At 47.8% G+C, this 19,717-nt stretch overlaps 9 protein-coding genes across 9 annotated transcripts; 4 read left to right on the top strand and 5 right to left on the bottom strand.

Annotated features, from left to right (window-relative positions):
• Positions 1-313: 313 nt before the first annotated feature.
• On the bottom strand, positions 314-2,301 carry M431DRAFT_534538 (hypothetical protein). Its single transcript, XM_024920926.1, has 4 exons — positions 1,972-2,301; positions 1,083-1,892; positions 945-1,017; positions 314-880 (listed from the first exon to the last, which is right to left on the bottom strand). Exons 1-4 carry the CDS (start codon positions 2,232-2,234, stop codon positions 638-640), a joined length of 1,389 nt encoding a protein of 462 aa, XP_024769497.1. The 5' UTR covers positions 2,235-2,301; the 3' UTR covers positions 314-637.
• Positions 2,302-2,820: 519 nt separating this feature from the next.
• Positions 2,821-3,691, bottom strand: M431DRAFT_512586 (hypothetical protein). The gene has a single exon (XM_024919868.1). It carries the CDS (start codon positions 3,507-3,509, stop codon positions 3,117-3,119), a length of 393 nt encoding a protein of 130 aa, XP_024769496.1. The 5' UTR covers positions 3,510-3,691; the 3' UTR covers positions 2,821-3,116.
• An 832-nt stretch (positions 3,692-4,523) lies between these two features.
• On the top strand, positions 4,524-5,496 carry M431DRAFT_512585 (hypothetical protein). Its single transcript, XM_024919867.1, has 2 exons — positions 4,524-4,748; positions 4,822-5,496. The coding sequence occupies exon 2, from the start codon at positions 4,845-4,847 to the stop codon at positions 5,469-5,471; it is 627 nt and encodes a 208-aa protein (XP_024769495.1). The 5' UTR covers positions 4,524-4,748; positions 4,822-4,844; the 3' UTR covers positions 5,472-5,496.
• Positions 5,497-6,278: 782 nt separating this feature from the next.
• Positions 6,279-7,232, bottom strand: M431DRAFT_486363 (hypothetical protein; the record flags this gene model as incomplete). The annotated part of the gene is made up of 1 exon (XM_024916378.1): positions 6,279-7,232. The coding sequence occupies one exon, from the start codon at positions 7,230-7,232 to the stop codon at positions 6,279-6,281; it is 954 nt and encodes a 317-aa protein (XP_024769494.1).
• A 238-nt stretch (positions 7,233-7,470) lies between these two features.
• Positions 7,471-8,260, top strand: M431DRAFT_499834 (hypothetical protein; the record flags this gene model as incomplete). Its single annotated transcript, XM_024917842.1, has 4 exons — positions 7,471-7,507; positions 7,560-7,825; positions 7,885-8,074; positions 8,241-8,260. 4 exons carry the CDS (start codon positions 7,471-7,473, stop codon positions 8,258-8,260), a joined length of 513 nt encoding a protein of 170 aa, XP_024769493.1.
• Positions 8,261-10,921: 2,661 nt separating this feature from the next.
• On the bottom strand, positions 10,922-13,032 carry M431DRAFT_499832 (hypothetical protein; the record flags this gene model as incomplete). The annotated part of the gene is made up of 3 exons (XM_024917841.1): positions 10,922-12,004; positions 12,072-12,200; positions 12,304-13,032. The coding sequence occupies 3 exons, from the start codon at positions 13,030-13,032 to the stop codon at positions 10,922-10,924; spliced, it is 1,941 nt and encodes a 646-aa protein (XP_024769492.1).
• Positions 13,033-14,444: 1,412 nt separating this feature from the next.
• M431DRAFT_9666 (hypothetical protein) lies at positions 14,445-15,305 on the top strand (the record flags this gene model as incomplete). The annotated part of the gene is made up of 1 exon (XM_024924847.1): positions 14,445-15,305. The coding sequence occupies one exon, from the start codon at positions 14,445-14,447 to the stop codon at positions 15,303-15,305; it is 861 nt and encodes a 286-aa protein (XP_024769491.1).
• A 1,974-nt stretch (positions 15,306-17,279) lies between these two features.
• Positions 17,280-18,070, top strand: M431DRAFT_499830 (hypothetical protein; the record flags this gene model as incomplete). The annotated part of the gene is made up of 2 exons (XM_024917840.1): positions 17,280-17,546; positions 17,675-18,070. 2 exons carry the CDS (start codon positions 17,280-17,282, stop codon positions 18,068-18,070), a joined length of 663 nt encoding a protein of 220 aa, XP_024769490.1.
• Positions 18,071-18,632: 562 nt separating this feature from the next.
• Positions 18,633-19,639, bottom strand: M431DRAFT_9664 (glycoside hydrolase family 18 protein; the record flags this gene model as incomplete). The annotated part of the gene is made up of 2 exons (XM_024924845.1): positions 18,633-19,081; positions 19,138-19,639. The coding sequence occupies 2 exons, from the start codon at positions 19,637-19,639 to the stop codon at positions 18,633-18,635; spliced, it is 951 nt and encodes a 316-aa protein (XP_024769489.1).
• Between the last annotated feature and the right edge of the window lie 78 nt (positions 19,640-19,717).

Raw genomic sequence — 19,717 nt, 5'->3', positions numbered from 1 at the left:
GAGACATGCATGACCCTTGCGTCACAAACAATGCGCTAAGGGTGTTTGCTCAGGCGATGCGACTGCGAATTCTCGGTCAGGGACTTGGCGCAAATGTAACTGTGCATGAAGCGGGATGTGCTGTTGCTGCCGCGGCATGCAAGGGAGAGTCGAGCTCTTAACTCTCTCGATGAGCAGAGGCCATTTGCGCAGCCCTCCGATTGGCCTCCGATGCTATTTGACATATGTAACCTTAGGTACTGTAGTGAGAGGAGCACGAACGACAGATGAACTGCGCGCTTAGATGATTTCATCCAACAAATGGCTGGAAGCTGAGAATCGTTGCATGTGTACGAATGTGATACAAGTCTATCTAATGCGACAAGCGGCTACACTACATGCGCGTATGAATTTGTACATCATAAAAAAGGAGTTAGACTGATTCAAGCAGGCATTAGATATCAATTCACGACCATCTTTTGGTAGAGATCAATGGGGTTGGTCCAACAAAACTGTATTTCTTGTAGTCATCATTGTATTCATCATGCACCAGCACCAGCGCTTACACGAGCCATATCACTGATAAACGCGTTCACCAACGATATTTTCATATGCCATACTTTTTAAAGCATACCTGTATTACACTAGGTCGCTGTCATCACTCTTGATGCAGGGCAGTATTGGATGTCGACTTTGGCGATGGCACCAGCATCCAAGTTACTGCCGTAGTGGCAAGAAGAGCGACCAAAATCGGTTGCAGAACTCTCACACCGGCATCGGCAGACACCACGCCTGTAATGATGGGAAACAATGAGCCTCCCATCTGGGCGAAAACAAACACCAGCGGTAGCGCGGTGGAGTGAATGTCTGGCGAGAAAAGCTTTGACCCAAGCGAGATGCCCTTTTTCTCAGAGTTAGACGGTGCCGAAATTGACATGAGACATGCAGAATAAGCAAAAACGTACAGTTGGGAACAATGGCCCTGTAAAGAAACCGATCAAACTAACGGCGATCGAGGCGGCAATGATATTCGGCACCCTAGGATTCTACTGTGAGCCTGGTTTTCACGACATTAGAGTTTGAGATTGGATGGGAAATCATACAACCAAAATATCAGCTGGAGACCAATCGCGGCGACGATGTAGCAAAACACCATCCGGCGCTCTCCAAATCTGTGCGTTGGCTCTGCCAGTAGCAATCGGCCAAGAAGTCCGCCACCGCTGAAGCCAGCAGGGACATAGCCCATTTGCGATAAATCACCGTGACGAACATTGACCAGGTATTCCACGACCCAACCGCCAGCAGTAAGGACGGAGCCGAGGTAGAAGAAAAAGAAGAGGCTAAGTAGCCAGACACTTGGCGTGCTTGCAGTTTTTTTGATGAGTTGCGTAGCCTCCTTGTTCCTCGATACAGCTTCGTTAGGGTTCTCAGCTGTTTCACCGAGGGTTCTTCCACTGCTCTCACTTGTAACTGTCTTTTGATGAAGCTCAAGAGTATCCCGGAAAGCAACGCAAGTCAGCCCAAGATTGACAACACCAAGAGCTAGTGGGAACGTATAAAACAGATACCATCGCGAGACGTCTCCGGCAGACGCTATGGCAGTGGAAACGAACGGTCCAACCAAGCAGCCCGCCATGTACATGGCATGAATAAATGCCAGCCAGCGGTGAGCACCCTTGGGAACAGCGCTGGCGACCCACGAGTTTGCGTGAGTATCTTGAAATGCTTGTCCAACGCTCACAAGCCAGAACGTCACGACAAACAGCCCAAACGGAGGATCCCAAGATCGGAGGGCATGTGCCGCAATCTGGAACACGGCTCCGAGGGCAAGCATGGCGCCGAGGTTGAGATATTGGCAGAGATGGGTGTTGGCAAAGGCTGCAAACAGCCAGCCGAGAAAGTTGGCGCCATAGCTACATTCATGGAGCTCCTTGTGTCAGTGAAAATATTTTTTGTTTTGAGACCTGCCCCGGAGCGACGCTTTACACTCACACGCTCGATACAATTGCCGTGCTAATGTCATATTCGCGTATTATATAAGGTATCAAGGCTCCGATGCTTCCATCGTTGACGCCGGCTACGAAGAATGAGAAGCCGGCGCTGATAATCTTCAAGTACACCGACTTATTGAGGCGTTGGTCTGGCCCTTGCGCTGGTCCGGTCTCAGACGAATCAGCTTCACGGCCATTCTCTTGCCTCAAATCAGGAAGCTCAATCGCGCTTTCAACTGTGGTCTGAGTTGCGGTGATGGCCATTTTGCATCAGTGCTCTCTTTGTTTTGATAGAGAAGAGAATGAAAGAGCCTCGCTGCTTCAGTTTGACACTTTATAACAACATGACTTTAGTCATAAGAGGCGATGCTCGCCTTGCCTTTAGCCTACAAGGCCGGGGTGTTTCCCCGAACCATGGCGTAACTCTCCCCGCATTACATCGCGGAGTGTCGGAGTAATTGACCTTGGCGCCATCCGTAATAGGGCGCTGTCCAGCGTATTTCTCCGTCAGTGCTATATATTCGATCGGCTAAGTCGAGGCAATCCCTTATACGTTCTCCCTATTGAATCGGGAGTTAAAGTTGTACGCGCGTGCCGTTGCTGCACTTACGTTATAGTAACAGCGGTTCAAAGGATATATTGAATCACATGATTACAGAAATTGTTAGATGAGAAGGCTACATGTACCACTTTCTCTTCCACCCAGCAGGGGATGGGTCTCCAAGTGCATTGCGATGAATGAAGCCGGCAAGCCTGGGTTCAAGCTCAAGGGGTCTAGATTGGCAAAAGTTGTACATGTATCCAGGATGCCTGCTTGATGGAACACTTAGACAAGATTGGCCCTACATAACAGATTACAAACATGCTCTTCACACGAAAACGTGACGGGACACTAATTTGAGCCTTGAATGATGTGTATTATGTACCAGAGCAGAATCCGGGTCAGTTGAATATGCATTATATACACATCCTCTCAAAATACCACTCTTTCTCATCGTAATGACAGAGTATTGACCAATTTCGACCACCTCAAACCAAAAACGTTATATTCATAACCCCTTCGTTCCATTGACTGAGGCCCTCTCCCAACGAACTTTTGAGCTCCCCACTTTGTTGAGAGCTCTATCTCGTAAGGAGCTGAGCAGTCTAACCGCAGATGTAGCGCTTCACAACGTTGTGTGTATGACCCTTGCAGTCAATCTCCTTCTTTTTCACTGGGGCACAGTTCCCATAGAGCGAATTGTCCTTGACACGTCGAAGTCTTTGCGGCTTCTGAGCATAACCCGTGTTAGGGTCGGTGCAGCCCACAAGGTAGTAATCGGTGCCATCGAGTCGAAAGTTGCGATTGCACTCGCGTCCGCTCTCTGGAGCTATCGCAACATCAAAGCTACAAGGGTCTATCCCTTCAATCCAGGCGACGTTGAAGTGAGTGCCGCCCTCTCTGATCTGGTTACCGATGGCGATGGCGCCGTGGACGACAGGTAAGACCGTAACTGAGAGGCAGAGAACGGCTTGAGCGATTGAATTGGTGAGATGCATTGTGAGCGAAAGTTTCAGTGTAAAAGTGCTTCGAAAGGAATTGATCCTTGGGATGGGCGATTGAATGTCATTTCTCCAGATATGAGGGGATGATTCTACTATTTATGAGGATAACTTGCCCACAATGATTGACTGGAGCCCTATTCCTTCATCCTACGACGCTCATGAATGACTGACTTTTGGTGATCGGCATATTCGTGTAAAGACTCGGATGACAAGTTACATATGTACTTCAAGTTGCCTCTTTGATGAAGCGGTGTAACCGTCGTATTGGCTTGGCTTGTTTCAACGCACTTCAGCGCGGTTGGCGTTTGTGCACTTTGTTTCATTATGAAAACAGATGATGTCAAGACGTCCACAGCGTGCTATTAGAGCCATGGCACATGCCAATCCTTTCAACTAAACGACCCCACGATGCCGAATAATCCAGATACCGAGGCAGATTTCACACTTTTAAGCTTATGTTTAGCGGTATTTAGACGGAAATGATCGCCTGCCAACACATTGTGGCGATGCTCGTCGCTTCATTTCTCTAGTAAAGGCATCGGCCGATATGTAAGATGGAGGATCGATCCATCGATCCTACAGGATGATCGTATGGAGGATCGACCAGATGCGGGACGGCCCCTGCATAGGCGGGATTCAAGATGGAGATTCGCCGGAAGTCGGTCATCTTATAGCTGCCATAGGATCCCGCGTCCTCTTGGCAGAGATGGGTCATGGCCTGACCTTTCGTCGATCGTCTTAGCATATTTTCGGGTCTAACTTGCCGCAAGTAACCGACTTTAATCTCCATCATTTCTGCGGCAGAGGTGTCCTTTACTATGGATCGTGAAGTAGCAGGCACTGTTGGGTTGAAGTTGTTTCACGCCGACTGAGATGAAGCTGTCCACAACCCATACGCAAAGTAGTTTTGACAGTGCCGGACAACTTTGATTTAGTTCATCTGAGTAGGCAATTAACTCATTTAAACTGCCAGAGAGTGTTGGAAACATGGCATACCTCAGCGTACATACAACGATTTTACTCGAGACGAAGTTTCTAGCTCGACTTCTTCAGCTTTCAAGCCGAAATCTCTCAGTCTCTGGATGCTGCTCTCAAGGTTCAATGTCCGTTCATTTTCGCCTACGCACGGGCCACAATATCCGTTCGTTGCGTTGGCGTTGTGAAACTCGACCTCTTCGTTTGTCTGGCAGCTGTTGCTCCGTTCTCCAACTCAAGAGCTCACACTGAACAAAGGTAAGCATGGAGGTTTCCCAGGCGTAATTCATGCAAGAATTACCTGCTAATAACTCACCGTATTTCTTTTCAGAGATAACCTCTCGCCACTCATCCATGGCATTTCGACGATTCCCCCCAACTTGCGTTCTGGAGGTGGAGAGGAAATTTCGCTCGTTTGCAGTCCCCAAACTGACCCGATGCGGCGGCATTCCTCATTTCAAAAGCCTACAGAAGCTTCCAATCCAAACAATACGCGACTCTTACTACGACAAATCGAATCTCCTCTCGTTGGCTGGAGCCTGGATCCGGAAAAGAGACGGGCAGTGGGAAGCCAAAATAAAAAAGGGCGGATCCTTCACAAATTCGAGATTCGAAGAGCTCAACAATGTCGACGACATCTCGGCGTACATCAAACGCACCACTGCCATCGACGATACTGCGGCACAAAACTTTGGTCTTGATCCCATTGCGGCCTTTTGCACTACGCGTGAATCGTGGATAGCCGACGACGAGTTCCATATTGTGCTTGATACCATGGACTTTGGCCACCAAGTTGGGGAGGTCGAGCTGCAAAAGTCCTTACCGGGGGAATCGACTGAGCAGCAAAAACAAGATGAAATGAAGGTGATGGATGAGAGGGTAGCTGCCTTTATGAAGATGTATGCATGGGCGTTTTCCGCAGGCCAGCCAAAGGGCAAATTGACGGCATATTTTGAGCGTCAGCAGAGAGACTCTGTATGAGAGATGGAAAGGTGCCGAATCACGGGGAAGAGGAAGATGGGATTTTTTTTTTGACTTGTGCGACACAACTATGTGCAAGCCATTGTTGCTTGAGCCTATGACATACCATTGCGGCTAACCTTAGTTGCCGCCTTCTAGCAAACACGCATGTCTACAGCCTACTCATTATCGTAGGCCGAATGATGCCCACTTGTCACTTGTTGTAGGCCACCCATTGCAGCACATTGTAGGCCACCCAGAAAACTACGCGGCTAGATACATGTAGGTTACTGTAGCGAGTAGCCACTATCGCCATGCCATTTGTAGCGAAGCCAATAGTAAGCATTTCCGTACCCATGTTAGTTACAACCTTTTCGGCAACTTGCATACACGAAGATAACATGTATCCATGTCCTGTGGAGGAATTACTGCGCTGAATCTTACCAAGATCAAAGACGATCATCACTATTGAATACCATATCTCCAGAAGTTGCGGGTAGCAGCGGTTTGAAGGATAGAAGCTCCTCAGTGGCGATATTCACCCTGAGGATTCGGGGTATGGGATCGCCGATATGTGGAGGAGCAAACAAAAGCTCCATGAGTGGACAGAAGTTGTTTATTGGGAAGATTTAAGCATAAGAAAGAGGGATGTTGCTGGACGTCTCAATTGCTCTATGGCTGCGACAGAAAGAATATGTAGATGATCAATTGTCAAGTAACCAACTACATCATCCATATCATCTATAGAACCCCCAACATGGCAAAGGTATAAGCATTATATCCAAAATTTAGAGCCGATCAATTACAATTCTTATAGAACTGACTCCTTCACCAGTCTAGCTCTTTGTTGTCCGAGGAACAGGATGACTTGTTCCAATCGTAGACCCCTCCGCGTTCAACAAATGCCTCTTCATCCCAAAACACGGCTTGCAAAGCTTGCTGCACACCAACTTCCAAGATGGACTTTGACGGCTGTTGGCCATTTCTATCCAAGAACCGCATGTATTCATCAAGTATGAGGTAGGATTTCGCCATCAGTCGATTGGGCTCCGGGACGAGAGAGGCTTGGTTGGCATGCCGTTCACAAAAGCGATCAAATTCGTCGTCGGAAATGGTGAGATTGTGAGCGTTGCGAAGGGTCTTGTCGGAATCATTTTCTCCAGCCACAATGAGCACTTGGAAGCATTTCCATCGAAATGGCTGAAGCACATTGAGGTGCTCGTTCATGTCTTCCAAATGGTTGAACCTGTTCACAACTGTGTTGAGCTTGAACTTGATGTTATATTTTTGGCACCAAGAAGCAATCTCGTACAACTTGCGAACGTTGTTGCCGGATCCTCGTCCAATTTTCATGTTTGTAGCTTCGTCGAACGAATCGCAGCTAACGGCCAGAATGTCGATATTGCGACCATGTTTCTCAAGAAATGGTTCCTTGACCAAGCTTCCATTGGTAACAATAGAGACAGATTCGAGTTGAAGAGCGTCTTTGCAGAAATCTATCATCTCTCCCAGAAACTTTGGGTAGAGGAATGGTTCTCCGCCAGCGAAGTTGATCTTCTTCATCCCAGCTTGCTTGAGGAGGGTTAATCCCCTCTTGGCATTCTCTGGCTTTTCAATATGAGAAGTGGTTGCCGTGTGGAAACAAAAAAGGCAATCTTTGTTACACTTGCGTGTGAAATGATAATTGACAGACACTGGAGCCTGTCCAGAGCGAACGTGCCATTTGACAATAAAGAATATGGCGGTAACGATGATAATTAGAATGTAGATGGAGAGATCCATGTTGAAGGCGTTAGATTTGGTTGACTAGACAATTTGGACTTCTTACAGTTGGCCTAAGGTGAATAAAGTGTAAAAGGGAAGAGAAAAATTGGCATAACAAACGAATTTTCTACCCGCTTTTAAAGAGAGCAACGGCTACCCGTGCCCTATTGTAACACCACTTCTTTCCCCTCATACACAAACGGAGCATCGATCCCAGATAGCGGTGTGCTTCGACTTCAACCTCTACAAGATCATCATGGATTCTGTCAAGGGAAAAGTAGTTTTTGTGCTTGGTAAGTCAAATCGATATACAACTGTCTGTGCAAGCTAACGCGTCTCCATTAGGTGCTCCTGGAGCAGGAAAGGGAACGCTCACCAAAAAGCTCGCCCGCAAGTATGGATTCAGGCATCTGTCCATAGGAGATCTCTTACGACAAATTGTGGTATCGCCAAATGCAGATGACACAGTTGTCGAGTATGTTCGACGCGGAGAGCTCTTGACTACAGAGATGCTCTTCCCCATCCTGAAGCCACACGTTGATTCAGGCGGCGTTACCATCATGGATGGTTTTCCTCGACACCTCGACCAAGCAAAGGAATTCGAACAACAAGTACGTCTTGCAGATTCAAACTCGTGAGGCGATTGGCTACGTTTCTAACATTGTGCCAGTTTCAACATCCTACCGTAGTTCTGTTCTTCGACTGCCCCAAAGAAAGCGCCGAAGCTCGAGTGCTCCAGAGAAAGCAAGGCCGCGAAGGAGATAATGCCGAGACTTTCAGAAAGAGATATGCCGAGTTTCAAGAATTGAACCCCTCTCTACTTGCTTACTACGAGCAGGCCGGAAAGCTCATCACGGTAAGTAAGCTTCCGAGATGGCTACATGTAAACTATTCTTTTGTTTTGCGGCTAACTAGTTGTAGATTGATACCAGTGGCTACTCCAACAGTTCCTACGAAAAGCTACTGAGTGCTTTGCGAGTTAGTCGGGAATGGGCATCTTTGACTGAGGAGTAACGTGCCACAGAGTACAAGATGCTGCAACGTGATATTTGGTTGGGTTACTGAGACTGGGAAGAGAGCGTTTTGCAGCGCGCATCTTGATTACTCGTCATCTCATGGCATAAAGTACTAGCAACTAGTATAATTTAAAGTCATAATAGCCAGCCAAGTATCTTCCTTGGCGATCAGTCTGACGGCAGATATATACAAGTCAACTCTCATGAGTTGATGACAATTCTATGAACAATTTTGTGCAGAAATATTACTGCACGTCAGAAACATGATGCTACGTAGACAGGCAAGCGAAGATCAGAAAAGGCAAGACCGCAAAATGAATACGTGTATGTAATATAAGCATTTAGCTAACCCGTAGAACGCCTATTCAGCCAGTACCCGAGCTTGATTATATAAATATAATAGTAGTTACTAGAAAAATATAGATATAATAGGGAAATATAAATATAATAGGGAAATATAAATATAATAGGGAAATATAAATATAATAGGGAAATATAAATATATGTCACGACCCAGCTCTTAAGGTCGCGACAACGGGCCAACAGGTTGGCCGGAACCGGATTAACTATGGACCGACAAACCAATTAGGATTGTTGATGTTCCACGACAGGAAAGCTAGGAAAGCCAGCTTTCCAAATAATCCATTGCAGGAAAGCTAGGAAAGCCAGCTTTCCCATACGATCCAGAATACACGACTGGATATATAAGTTCACTTCATGTCACTCATTAGAATACTTAGATAGCCAGTTGTTATCACCATAGCAATCAGATTGAACATTCAGACACTTCATCTACAGCTAGTGACAAGATTGCCCGTCTACCGACCTGACCGCTCCGCCAACATAAACCCTAGAACCATTCTGAGGTTTGTCCCTTGGAAACAGCTAACCTATACTGACCTATAGGACCCGGTTCGTCACAATATACTAGTAGTTATTACCTAGGAAATGTAGATATAGCAGCTACTTCTTTTATAAGCGTATAGTTTAACTCGTGGGTGTTTAAAATCTTTCCCAGCCTCAGTTTTTCTGTCCTCCGCTTGAGAGGGTAACAAGATAGTACCCGAAGCATCTTGATGTGCATAGTCCCCCTTTTCAACATTGCTTTGAACTATAAAATATGCCCACAGACGTATTACGTATATTAGTACCTACTGGGTACCTATAGGTCTCTAATACTCTCATACTTGTACCTAGCTACCTGTAGAGATGGACATTACTCAGTACCTCTGATATGAGCATAATGTGCCGCATGAAAGTTTATATTTGCCTATCTACATAGATACCCAAAAGGTCAGAGACCAGTAGCAGCTTTCTGGCCACCTCTTTTACAAAATGGCTTCTACTTTTGCTTCCGTTTGTCAAATCTTGCATCCAAAAGAGCAAATACACCAGAACTGTTAGCTCTCTTTCATGTTCCAGATGGTTGTCACAAAGATAATACGGAGTGCTCACAGCATGGCTGGAATAAGCTCCGAAAGCCATCCCTACATTGGCTTATCCAAGTTTCCGTAGCTCCAGGGCAAAAGCCCCATTCCATTGTGGGTTGCATCCGATCCATTACTCGCAATCCACCGTCATCTCATAAACACAATATCTTCAACGTTTGAACTATGAGACTAGTAACTCAAGTATGTCCATCGAAATAATAGTGATGAAGAATCCTTCCAAAAGAATAGAGGAATCATCCCTGTTGATTCTCCTGACGCTGATTCTCCTGACGCTGATTCTCCTGACGCTGATTCTCCTGACGCTGATTCTCCCAACGCTGATTCTCCTAACGCTGATTCTCCTAACGCTGATTCTCCTGACGCTGATTCTCCCGACGTTGATTCATCTCACGTTGAGCGTTTGTAGTCGCCCACCACATGAATAAATCCTGGCTATCCTCCATCAAGCCTTGTCTTATCAATTCGCGGACGGCTCTCTCTGCCTCATCCACAGTGAGTCGAGGGCTCCACCGGTCTTCTACTAATCGGCACCAGCAGCGGGTATTACCTGACGCGTCAAAGAACCTGTAGACATTTGCACCTTCATAGAAGCGGCTCCCTAGCAGCATGGTTAGACGCGAAAATACGATTGGTCGGTAAACACCGTCTTCCATGCCATGTTATGAAATGACGTACCAACAGGCTGCATTCCCCTCATGATGGCTGATCAAACAGTTAGAATATTCTTATTAGAGGCGATTAGAGAGACTTACGGAGCTCTTCAAACTCTTCATCGTCAGATTGTACATCATCTTGATCGAGACCCCACCCAAGCAAACGGTGATGGCGAATATGTGCATGTGTCATCTTGGCGCGTGAAAAGGTCGTAGTAGCTTTAGATGTCGATCCATCTAACGCGTTTAATATTGTCGGGGAGAATCCACGGGCGTGGATGAAGGCGGAGAGATCCAGTTGTTATATAGGCAACGGGAAAGTCAATTTGATGGATCGTTGTGGAATTACAACGATAGAAATCCGTAAAGTTCAAGGCAGGTGTGATTAGACAGTATGCGAGGCATGTTTTGCCATGTTTATGCGGGAAAAAAAAAAGTAAAAGACTGTGCCACATTGACAGAAGGTTTTGGTCTCATGGCAACTTGGTCCGCTGGCGTCGTGATAGTTGTAAAAGTTCAAGACTCGGCATCACCATCCGTTGAGAGTCGCATTCCTGCCCGTCTCAGGTGCAGCCAGCTTGAGGAGCTCACCGGTATCTCTTCAGCAAGACTTCCGCCGCATCTCCAAATCTCGACTTCATCATGGTCTCACGGACGGTGTCGGCAATATACTCATTCCCCTCCGATGGGCGCACGTCGTGGACGCAGTGACTCAGCCCCATTGCGGCGAGCGTGCCTAAAACATGGGCTCGACTTTCTGGCAGATGTTTAATCAGCCAATTCAAGATGCGCAGCTGTGCAGAGAAGCGGCCATCTCCAGGTAGAAGCATCGTTCCTGTGGCGTCCAAGATGGAGTCTTGGTGGGGTGAATGAGCTGTCGGCTTGGTAGAAGCTCCAATGCTGTCGCCGCTTAATGATCTGATGGGAGACTCGGCTATTCTTGCAGAATTAATGTTCCACGACGCAGCGGTGCTGATGTTGTCGCTTGGCTCCGGAAATATTTGACAAAGTCTCGATGGCCCGGGATTGTCAAAGTAGCATCGGCATGTAGAGAAAAAGGGCGCGTTATAAAAGTCAATCGCGTCTGTGGCACGAGCGGCGCCGGCGAGGTTTTTCTGCAGTCGTTCGATGGTAATCAGGGCCGTTATGTATAGGGCAGCCTCTTGCATCAAAGCAAAAGTATTGGAATTCGCATCAAGATGTTTGTGAGCATCGTTGGTTAACCCGAAAGGAATGTCTAGGCCAATGATCGTGCCGAGGTTCAACCCATACACGTCTGGGCCTTGAACTTGGGAGATGCCAGGGCGATATGATTCGTCGCTGACTCGAAACAATGCCCAATCGAGGATATTCTGCGCCGTTGGGAAGTTATCCAGGGACCAGTGATAGCGCCACGCAATTAGATCCAAGAGCATGGACTCTAGCTGCGCTTGCAGATCCGAAACTGTGCTTGAAGTTTCCTCGCGAATGATGCCCGAATGACCCGCGACCCATTGAGAGCGCTCATTGAGAACTTTGTCAGTCTTTTGGAAGAGGGCGGGAAGACTGGAGATTATGTCGAGAAGCTTATTTGTGGCAGTCTTTGTCTCGGGACACATGGACCATGGTACTGTCCTCCACCGCTCCTGATCGAGAAACGTGCCCTGCCTTTGAACCAGCGCATTGGCAAGCTGTGAAAATTGATCAGTATGGCGTTGGGTGCAAGTATCGGGAGTTTGGATTGTCGTGGAAGCTCACCATTGTGAATCTACAAGACTCGAATACGGGTAGAATCGAAGGGTCTTGGAAGTATTCCGGCCCGCAATGTTCTAGAATACGAGCCAGCCCTTGATGGTGAATAAAGCGGAGATCGGAATCGACGGCAATCTGTGCAAATGCATGATTAGCGTTTGCAAATTGTCATTTATGCCCCGGCATATATGACAGAGTCCCCATATGTGGATATGTGGGAGATGTCACCCGAACTCACCGCATACGATCCCATGACGGATATGGGCTTAATGAGAGCTGCCAACTCCGGTTTGGATGCTGTGATGAGCTTTGCTTGCAACTTCTGGAGAGCTGCGCCGTAGATCCGCTCGCCTTTTCGTTGCAGGCTTTGGACTTGGTGATCCCGACCAAAGATTCCATATGCCAGCGCACGAAGGCTATCATAGCCCAGCTCGTCTCTCTGCTCAGTGAGATGCTGGCGCATCGGGGTATCCTGAAGGAAGATGCTGTGAATATTGATCCAGCTGTAGGCATCGAAAAAGTAGGAGAAGGCGATGTTGTCGATGAATGGGTCCAGGCTTAGTTGAATATTCTGGCTGATCAGGGGTTGCGGTAGGTGAGTATGGAGATTCTGTGATTGTGGTGTTGCAGCTGTTGGTGAAGCGTTGTCGGTGATCTGCCGCTTCTGGGGGCTCTTCTGTCTGCATCTCCCGCCTCGATCATGGCCATGAAGTTGAGTATTGTCGTCATTTTGGATTGGCTCTTCCTTGGTGGGATAGGACCCCGATTGGCCTATTTTGACCAAGCTTGAACGGCCAGGTTGTTTGCTCGATCCGACTCCATGGCTTTGGATTCGGAGGATCCTCTCATATCCCAAGCACTCATGCTGAGACTTTTGGCACTGACCGCACGACGGCTTCTCCTTGTCGCACTTGATCCGGCGACGACGACATGTATGGCAACTGGCGCTGGTTGGCTCTCTTCCCATGTCTCAATGGACTGGTTTGTATATTCGCCGAGACTGAAGACAGATTCACACAATGCCAATATCAAACACCTGTTAACAGGTTGGATCACGGGTAGCTGTACAAAGATACATGAGTGAGACTCGCGTCATCACGTGTTGGGAGGCTTCCACTTTTTCCGCTTTTCCGCTTTTCCGCCCTTGTCCCTATCTACGTCATAAGCACATGCATCAAGGGTCCAGTCCATTTATCGTCTAGGAACATTGGAACATCGAAGCTGTGAATCAGGTCAAACGCCGTAACATTCTTAACAAAAGTATTATTCAGCATTCTCACTTTCTTTATCAGAAGGACGTTTCGATGGCAGATGCACACAAGAATGATAATTTTAGCCAGTAGGATCAATGAAACTCCATCTGCAGTCTCAGGGCTGCTGGGTATGAATACGTCCTGCAGAAGGGTGATTGAACAAGAATGTAACACCGGTCCAAGACTTTATCAATCGCATCAGCCAGCGCTCCACCCACGGGCTTCATTTCAGAGATGCAGTAAAATACCCCAATCCACTAGCTAGCAATCTTGTGGAATAGAAAATATGGGTTCAATTATGGATGCTTCGATAGAAGTTGCACGAAGGTTGCCGAAGAGCGATGGATCGCTGTAGCCGCATGCACCAGAACCCCTACAGACCCCTAGACCCCTAAAACCCCCCTCCACTTCAGCACCCGAAATGCAGCTGCCAGACACCAATTGCCCGTTTGGCTCACTCTTAGGGGCCTCTTCAGCACTGGAAGTTGAATTGGCCCCGCTAGATTCGGGCCAAGCCGCAAAAAGTTTCAGGTCGAGATCGTGCTTACAGTCTAATAACGAGCTTCACCTACACGCATCAACTCATTTCTCTACATCAACATAATCATCCGTGCAACTGGCCCTCGAAACTTGTACTTGAGCCTCTCTTTTTTTCACAGATGCATCTTCCGTGAACAATCGTTTGCCAGTTTCGATTTGCTGTGACGTATCTTGTTCACACAGTTGGTTTCGCCTATCTCCGCCAAGCGTCGCCAAAACTTTCCCTCATTCTTAGCCCTTGACTAATATACTAATGCGCCTTTTCGCCAGAACTTGACTTTAATCTCTGCGATAACAACACATCAATGGCTTGCGTTTACGATCTATACGACTGGGAGGGCCATGGCATTACCAAGCGTCTTTCGTGTTCCGTAGCTTTGTTTTGCGAGGCTTTGTAATGGACAAAAGGGATGATGTGATGTCGTTGAGACGAGAGTCAAGTGGCTCAAGTTGGTTGCAAGACCTGGAGATATAAGACCAAAGACAATCGTTGTCATTGACATCAGCCTTCTCATCACACAACACATTAACTAAACAACATCTCATTCTTACTTTTCTTTACATAACCTTACAACCAATAATCACAATGAAGGAACACGTTATTCGCTACGCTGGTCTGACTGCCGCTCTCGAGCGCGTCGACTTCAGCGGCAAGACTGTCCTCATCACTGGTGGTGGCCACGGCATGGGCATCAACATGTCCGAGTCTTTTGCTGCTCGCAACGCTGCCAATGTCATCATTGTCGGTCGTAACGAGGCCCGTGTTCAGGCCACCGCTGCTAAGCTCGCCGAAAAGTTCCCCAAGACCAAGTTCACCCCCTTTGGCGCCGACATCTCTTCCAGAGACGACATCACGAGACTTTTCGCCAGCGTCGATACCCCTATTGACTATCTTGTGAATAACGCGGGGTTTATGGCTCAACCTGGGCCATTTCAAGAAGCCGATCTTGACGAGTGGTGGTCCGGCTATACCATCAACGTCTTCGGCACTGTCAATGTCACCCAGAACTACCTCAAGCACCGTGCTGCCAAGGGTGCTAGCACCCCCGGAGTTGTCATTACTCTCAACACCATTGCCGCATATGAGTTTGATCTCCCCGGTCTCACATCTTACGGTTCAACTAAGGCTGCTCTTGCCCGCCTGATGGAGCTGGTCGCTGTCGATGTCCCCAAGGATGTCGCCCGCTTCATCTCCGTCCATCCCGGTGCGGTTGCTACCGACATGGGCCACAAAGCTGGTGTCATTGAGTCTCTGACCGTCACCGAGGCTTCTCTCACTGGTGACTTCACTGCTTGGTTGGCTTCCGACGAGGCTAGCTTCTTGGGCGGACGCTTCGTCTGGGTCAACTGGGATGTTGATGAGCTCCTTGCTCGTAAGCAGGAGATTCTTGACAATAACCTGTACAAGACTGCCCTTGCCGGTGCCGAGACCAACCCCTTTAAATAAATCATTGTATAAAAGCATACCTGCCTAGCGGACATAGCATCAACGCCTGTAGGCAGGAGGAGTTGTGGTTTTAGACCAGTGGAATTAGAGTTACGGGCGCTATCGATATAGAATTTAGAATAGTATCAATCTTGAACTGTATTACAGTTACCTTTCCTTGTTCTCTACTGAGCATGTTACCGGCACCTGTCTTGGACTTGAGTCTTTCTATACCTACCGATTGCGTTGTAACAACGCCAGCTAGCAAGGAAATAATAAACAGATGATCCAATAGGAGATAATAAGGGGCGCCTTAACAAAAACCTCTACTAGCCCCCACTCAATAACGCATGCACAATTACCCGAAATCGGATGGAGAACGGGCTGATGGAACATGGCATAATTTATAATAGTAGACCAATGGGAAGTGATTCTCTATTTATAGCTACTTCTGAGTTGTACCTGATACTGGAGTCCGTTTGGAAAAGTAAAAGGTTTCTTGGAGAAGACAACTCTGGCGGTAACATATATCTAGCAACAACAAGACGAAACCTTAGTATAGAGTCACTGTCGTCATGATTATCTCTGTAATATCTTTCTATTCTTTTCAAACCATCATTGTATTAGAGTGATCAGGATGGGCGGGCAAATGCTTCATAAACAGAGCACTCCTGTTGGCTCAAATATCAGAAGCCAATCAAACTACACAGAAATGTCCCAGCTACAAGCTTGCCCATCTACATGGGTAGTTTCATGGCATGCCTCATATATATGCGGCTTACATATCCGAGCGAGATACGATACCTCCTATGTAGAACGACGGCCGTCTCGCATTCGTATTACTCCGCATCCACCATGAGAAATGTGCAGCATCTAACGCGTCCCAACCACGGTAGCCAAATCGACGCCGTTACATTTGCCGATGCACGATCTACGTAGTTCCTCCTAGCCTCTATGGTGACAATGGAGATGACACCACCGCTTTCCTGTATTCATATGCAGATGCTGTTTCAGCTAGTCTATACTCGTCACGTTGTAAGTATTGAAAGTAATACCGCGAATGCCTGCGTCAGCAGTGAAATTTGTAGGCGAACCTGACTCGCCAGCGGGCTTCACACCGCCGGTCAAATGATGTAAAAGCCCCCATTCAGCAATCGGGTTTTATAAGACAAATGAAAGGGCGTTGAGATCTTGCCCGCAGAGTGTCATACCAGATCCATGTAGATGGAGCTGTTAGCCATTCTAGCGGATTACATAGGCGGAACTAGCAGGAAAATATCTCACTATATTGTTTTCAAAGCCCGTCTATTTCTCACTTCATTCCCGTCTTTCGCGAAGCAATATACATGTAAACCAGCCAAGTCCTCCTTGCCCCCCCGCAGGCCCTCGCCCAACAAAGCAAAAGCCGGCCCATCTCTTGCTCCCGACCGAGCGGGCGGACAAGGCCGGGCTGGAAGTTTTTCGCGAGGATTTAAAGCCACAGGAGGCCAGCCAACCCCGGCCCCCAGCCCGATGCGGCCTAGCAGGCTGCTTAATATAGCATCAAAAACGTGCCAGCGTGGGAGCCATTCGCTCGGGAGAAGAATCCCCACCGGCTACTGCTCCTCTGGGCTCCTCTGGGACGCTTGTCGTGGAGTTGCTGGGAGCAGGCTGAATCCACTCGCCGCGTGCTCATGTGCAGCAGCAAGATGGGCTAGTCAACAGATCGGGAAGAAAATCGTTCCTTGGCCTACCCAGAGTTGTGCCGCGTCTGGATCCCAGCTTATGGGATTGGGCATGGCGGCCTCTTGTTTGCTATCAGATGGTATTTGGTATTTGGAATTTCGGAATCTCGGCATCAAAAGACTGGGCTGGATGATGGTACAAAAGGGCGTTGGCAGCGCGTCCATCTTATAGCCGGATCCTCGGTCTAAGCCAAGAGCAAAGAATCAAAGCGACAGCATATTCCAGTCTTGAATTGTTTGATATACTCAATTCCACTCCTTCAAAGATACAATGCGTGCTACAACTCTCGCTACTGCAGCCGTCGTGGCGCTGGCTTCCCACGCCAATGCAGACACGATCCGAATCGATGTTGGACAAAACAATGCTTTGGCCTTTTCCCCCGACAGTGTGACGGCAAAGGTCGGAGATATCCTCGACTTTCATTTCCACGCCATTAACCATTCCGTTGTGATGGGCGACTTTGACACCCCTTGTGCTCCGGCCAAGACGGGTGGCTTCTTCTCCGGCTTCATGCCTGTTTCCGGCAGTGGAGAGGCGGTACGTTGAATCCTACATATTTTCAGGGCATTGATGTGTTCCCCAACATTTACCTTGTAGAAAATACACTGCATTCACTTGTTTCTGTGTCTGTACGCGTTGGGTTCTCAGCTAATAGTTTTTCATAGGACGAGAGCTTCCAAGTCAAGGTCAACTCCACCGACCCCATCTTCTTCTACTGCGCACAAAACACATTCTCGCACTGCAAATCGGGAATGAGCGGGGTCGTGAATGGTCCCAGTTCCGGCAATACTCTTGCAGCTTACCAGAGTGCCGCCAAGAACGTTAAGAGCGCTTCAAACCCTGCCTCTGTCTTTGGTGGCTCACTTGTGGCCGACGCATCCAGTTCCCCGACGACCTCTGCCGCTGCTGCTGCCACGACCTCTTGCACCGTCACCAGCAACTCTGGCGGTGGCAATGGCTACAAGCGATCCACCACTTGCACTTCCGGTGCAGGCTCTGTCCAGGTTTCCCTTGGCATTGTTGCTGCCTTCACTTTCGGCATGGCCATCCTGATGTCCTAGAATAGTTTACAGATGGAATAGGAAATCCCTTTCCATGGTTGGATACCCAGATTAACGTTCTATTTGTACATGATATAAACGTAATGAATAATTGACCACCTATACACGAAGCCTATTAAGCAAGTCTCCTGATAATGTGAACCATGCTTTGACATTGAGGTTTACTACACGCGCGTAAATGTATTAACACATAAATTATTTACCATTGATCATTTAACACTAAGGATATATCTCTAGCTTTTATGCTTCTACGTGTACTTGCGTGATACCAGGTACCAGAAAATGGTCGGGCTAGATAGAGATATTAGTAGAAGATTGTAATAGAGATTGTTCCTAGAATAATGTGATGATTCTATTGAATACTGCTTACATTGTCATATAGTTAGTTGCCAGGATGCAAGTGGCCAAAAGTCAAATTCTTGGAAGAAAAGATTGATGTCGAATCACCTTACCATGAGCATTGTAGAAGCTATTGTTGAGAAATATACCAGTATCTCTATCCATGTATCCACAAGTTTGATACTCTCGGTAGGTTGTTTATAACATATATACAAAATAACAATTACAAACCGGCTGCAATCTGCTTTTGGAAATTTCCATTCTTCACAGCCAACTGAGCCTCCCAAAGCATGGCGCCACCATAGTTGGGAAGGTTCATGTTCTTCACATCTTGAAGAGAGCTGACCAAAGTGTCGGCATCAACGTAACCCTGGTCTCCATCAGCGCCGCTAGCCAAAGCCCCGATAAACAGGGTAGCATTGCCAATGCCGCTGCTCCATGTCTGAACAGAGTTCTTGAAGTCAGACTGCGCAATGTTGCAGTCGCCATTGTTGTAAAACTGAACCCAGACGTAATTCAGCTCTTTGCAAACATCAAGAGGCTCTGAAGCATCGGGGAATGGGCACTGAGGTGCTGCCGTGAGGTAGTAAGTCTTGCTGGTGTCCGACTGAAAGTTGGACCTGAAGCGTTGTGTCATGGCCAAGTAGCCAGTAGAGTCTCCGGATTCGTTGTCTGAACAATGTTAGTCATGTTAACCTTCCCTTATTACATCGGTTCAGATTACATACCCAAGTCAAAGCCATCGAGCTTGACATCGCCAAAAGGACGAAGCTCAGCGTTCTCAGTACCGCCACCAAACAGGTTCCAAAGAGTATCGGCAATCTTCTCGCCATCAGAGTCCGATTGGAGAGTGACATCGGCATCGGCACCACCAAGGCTGAGAATAACCAGCTTTCCGGCAGACTGGCACTGCTTGATAGCATCTACAATGCCACTGCCATCCTTGAGCCCAGTCGCGCCAGCGCTCTGCTGAGCATCGGATGAGTTATCCAAGCCGCTCATGCTGATTTCGGGCCAGCCACCGGCAGCAAAGAACCTGTTAAGGAAGGCCAGGTTCACAATGCCGTAAGAGTCATCCGAGCAGACGTCGCTGAGAGTTGTGCTGTCATCTTCAGCACCCCAGTAGATGACCAAACGAGCATTGCCAGCGTCAACAGCACGCTTGGCGGGCAGTGCGTTGGAAAGGGAAGCCAAAAGGCCAGTAATAGCGACTGCGTTGCGAACAAACATTTTGTAAAGAAAGTTGAAGTTGAAGATCAAAGAATGGAATGAAGTATGTATGTACAACTTGGGAATGCCTATAAGAGC

Source organism: Trichoderma harzianum (genome assembly GCF_003025095.1).
Source record: "Trichoderma harzianum CBS 226.95 unplaced genomic scaffold M431scaffold_16, whole genome shotgun sequence".
Lineage (NCBI taxonomy): Eukaryota > Fungi > Ascomycota > Sordariomycetes > Hypocreales > Hypocreaceae > Trichoderma > Trichoderma harzianum.
This window is presented reverse-complemented; position numbering and strand designations above follow the sequence as displayed.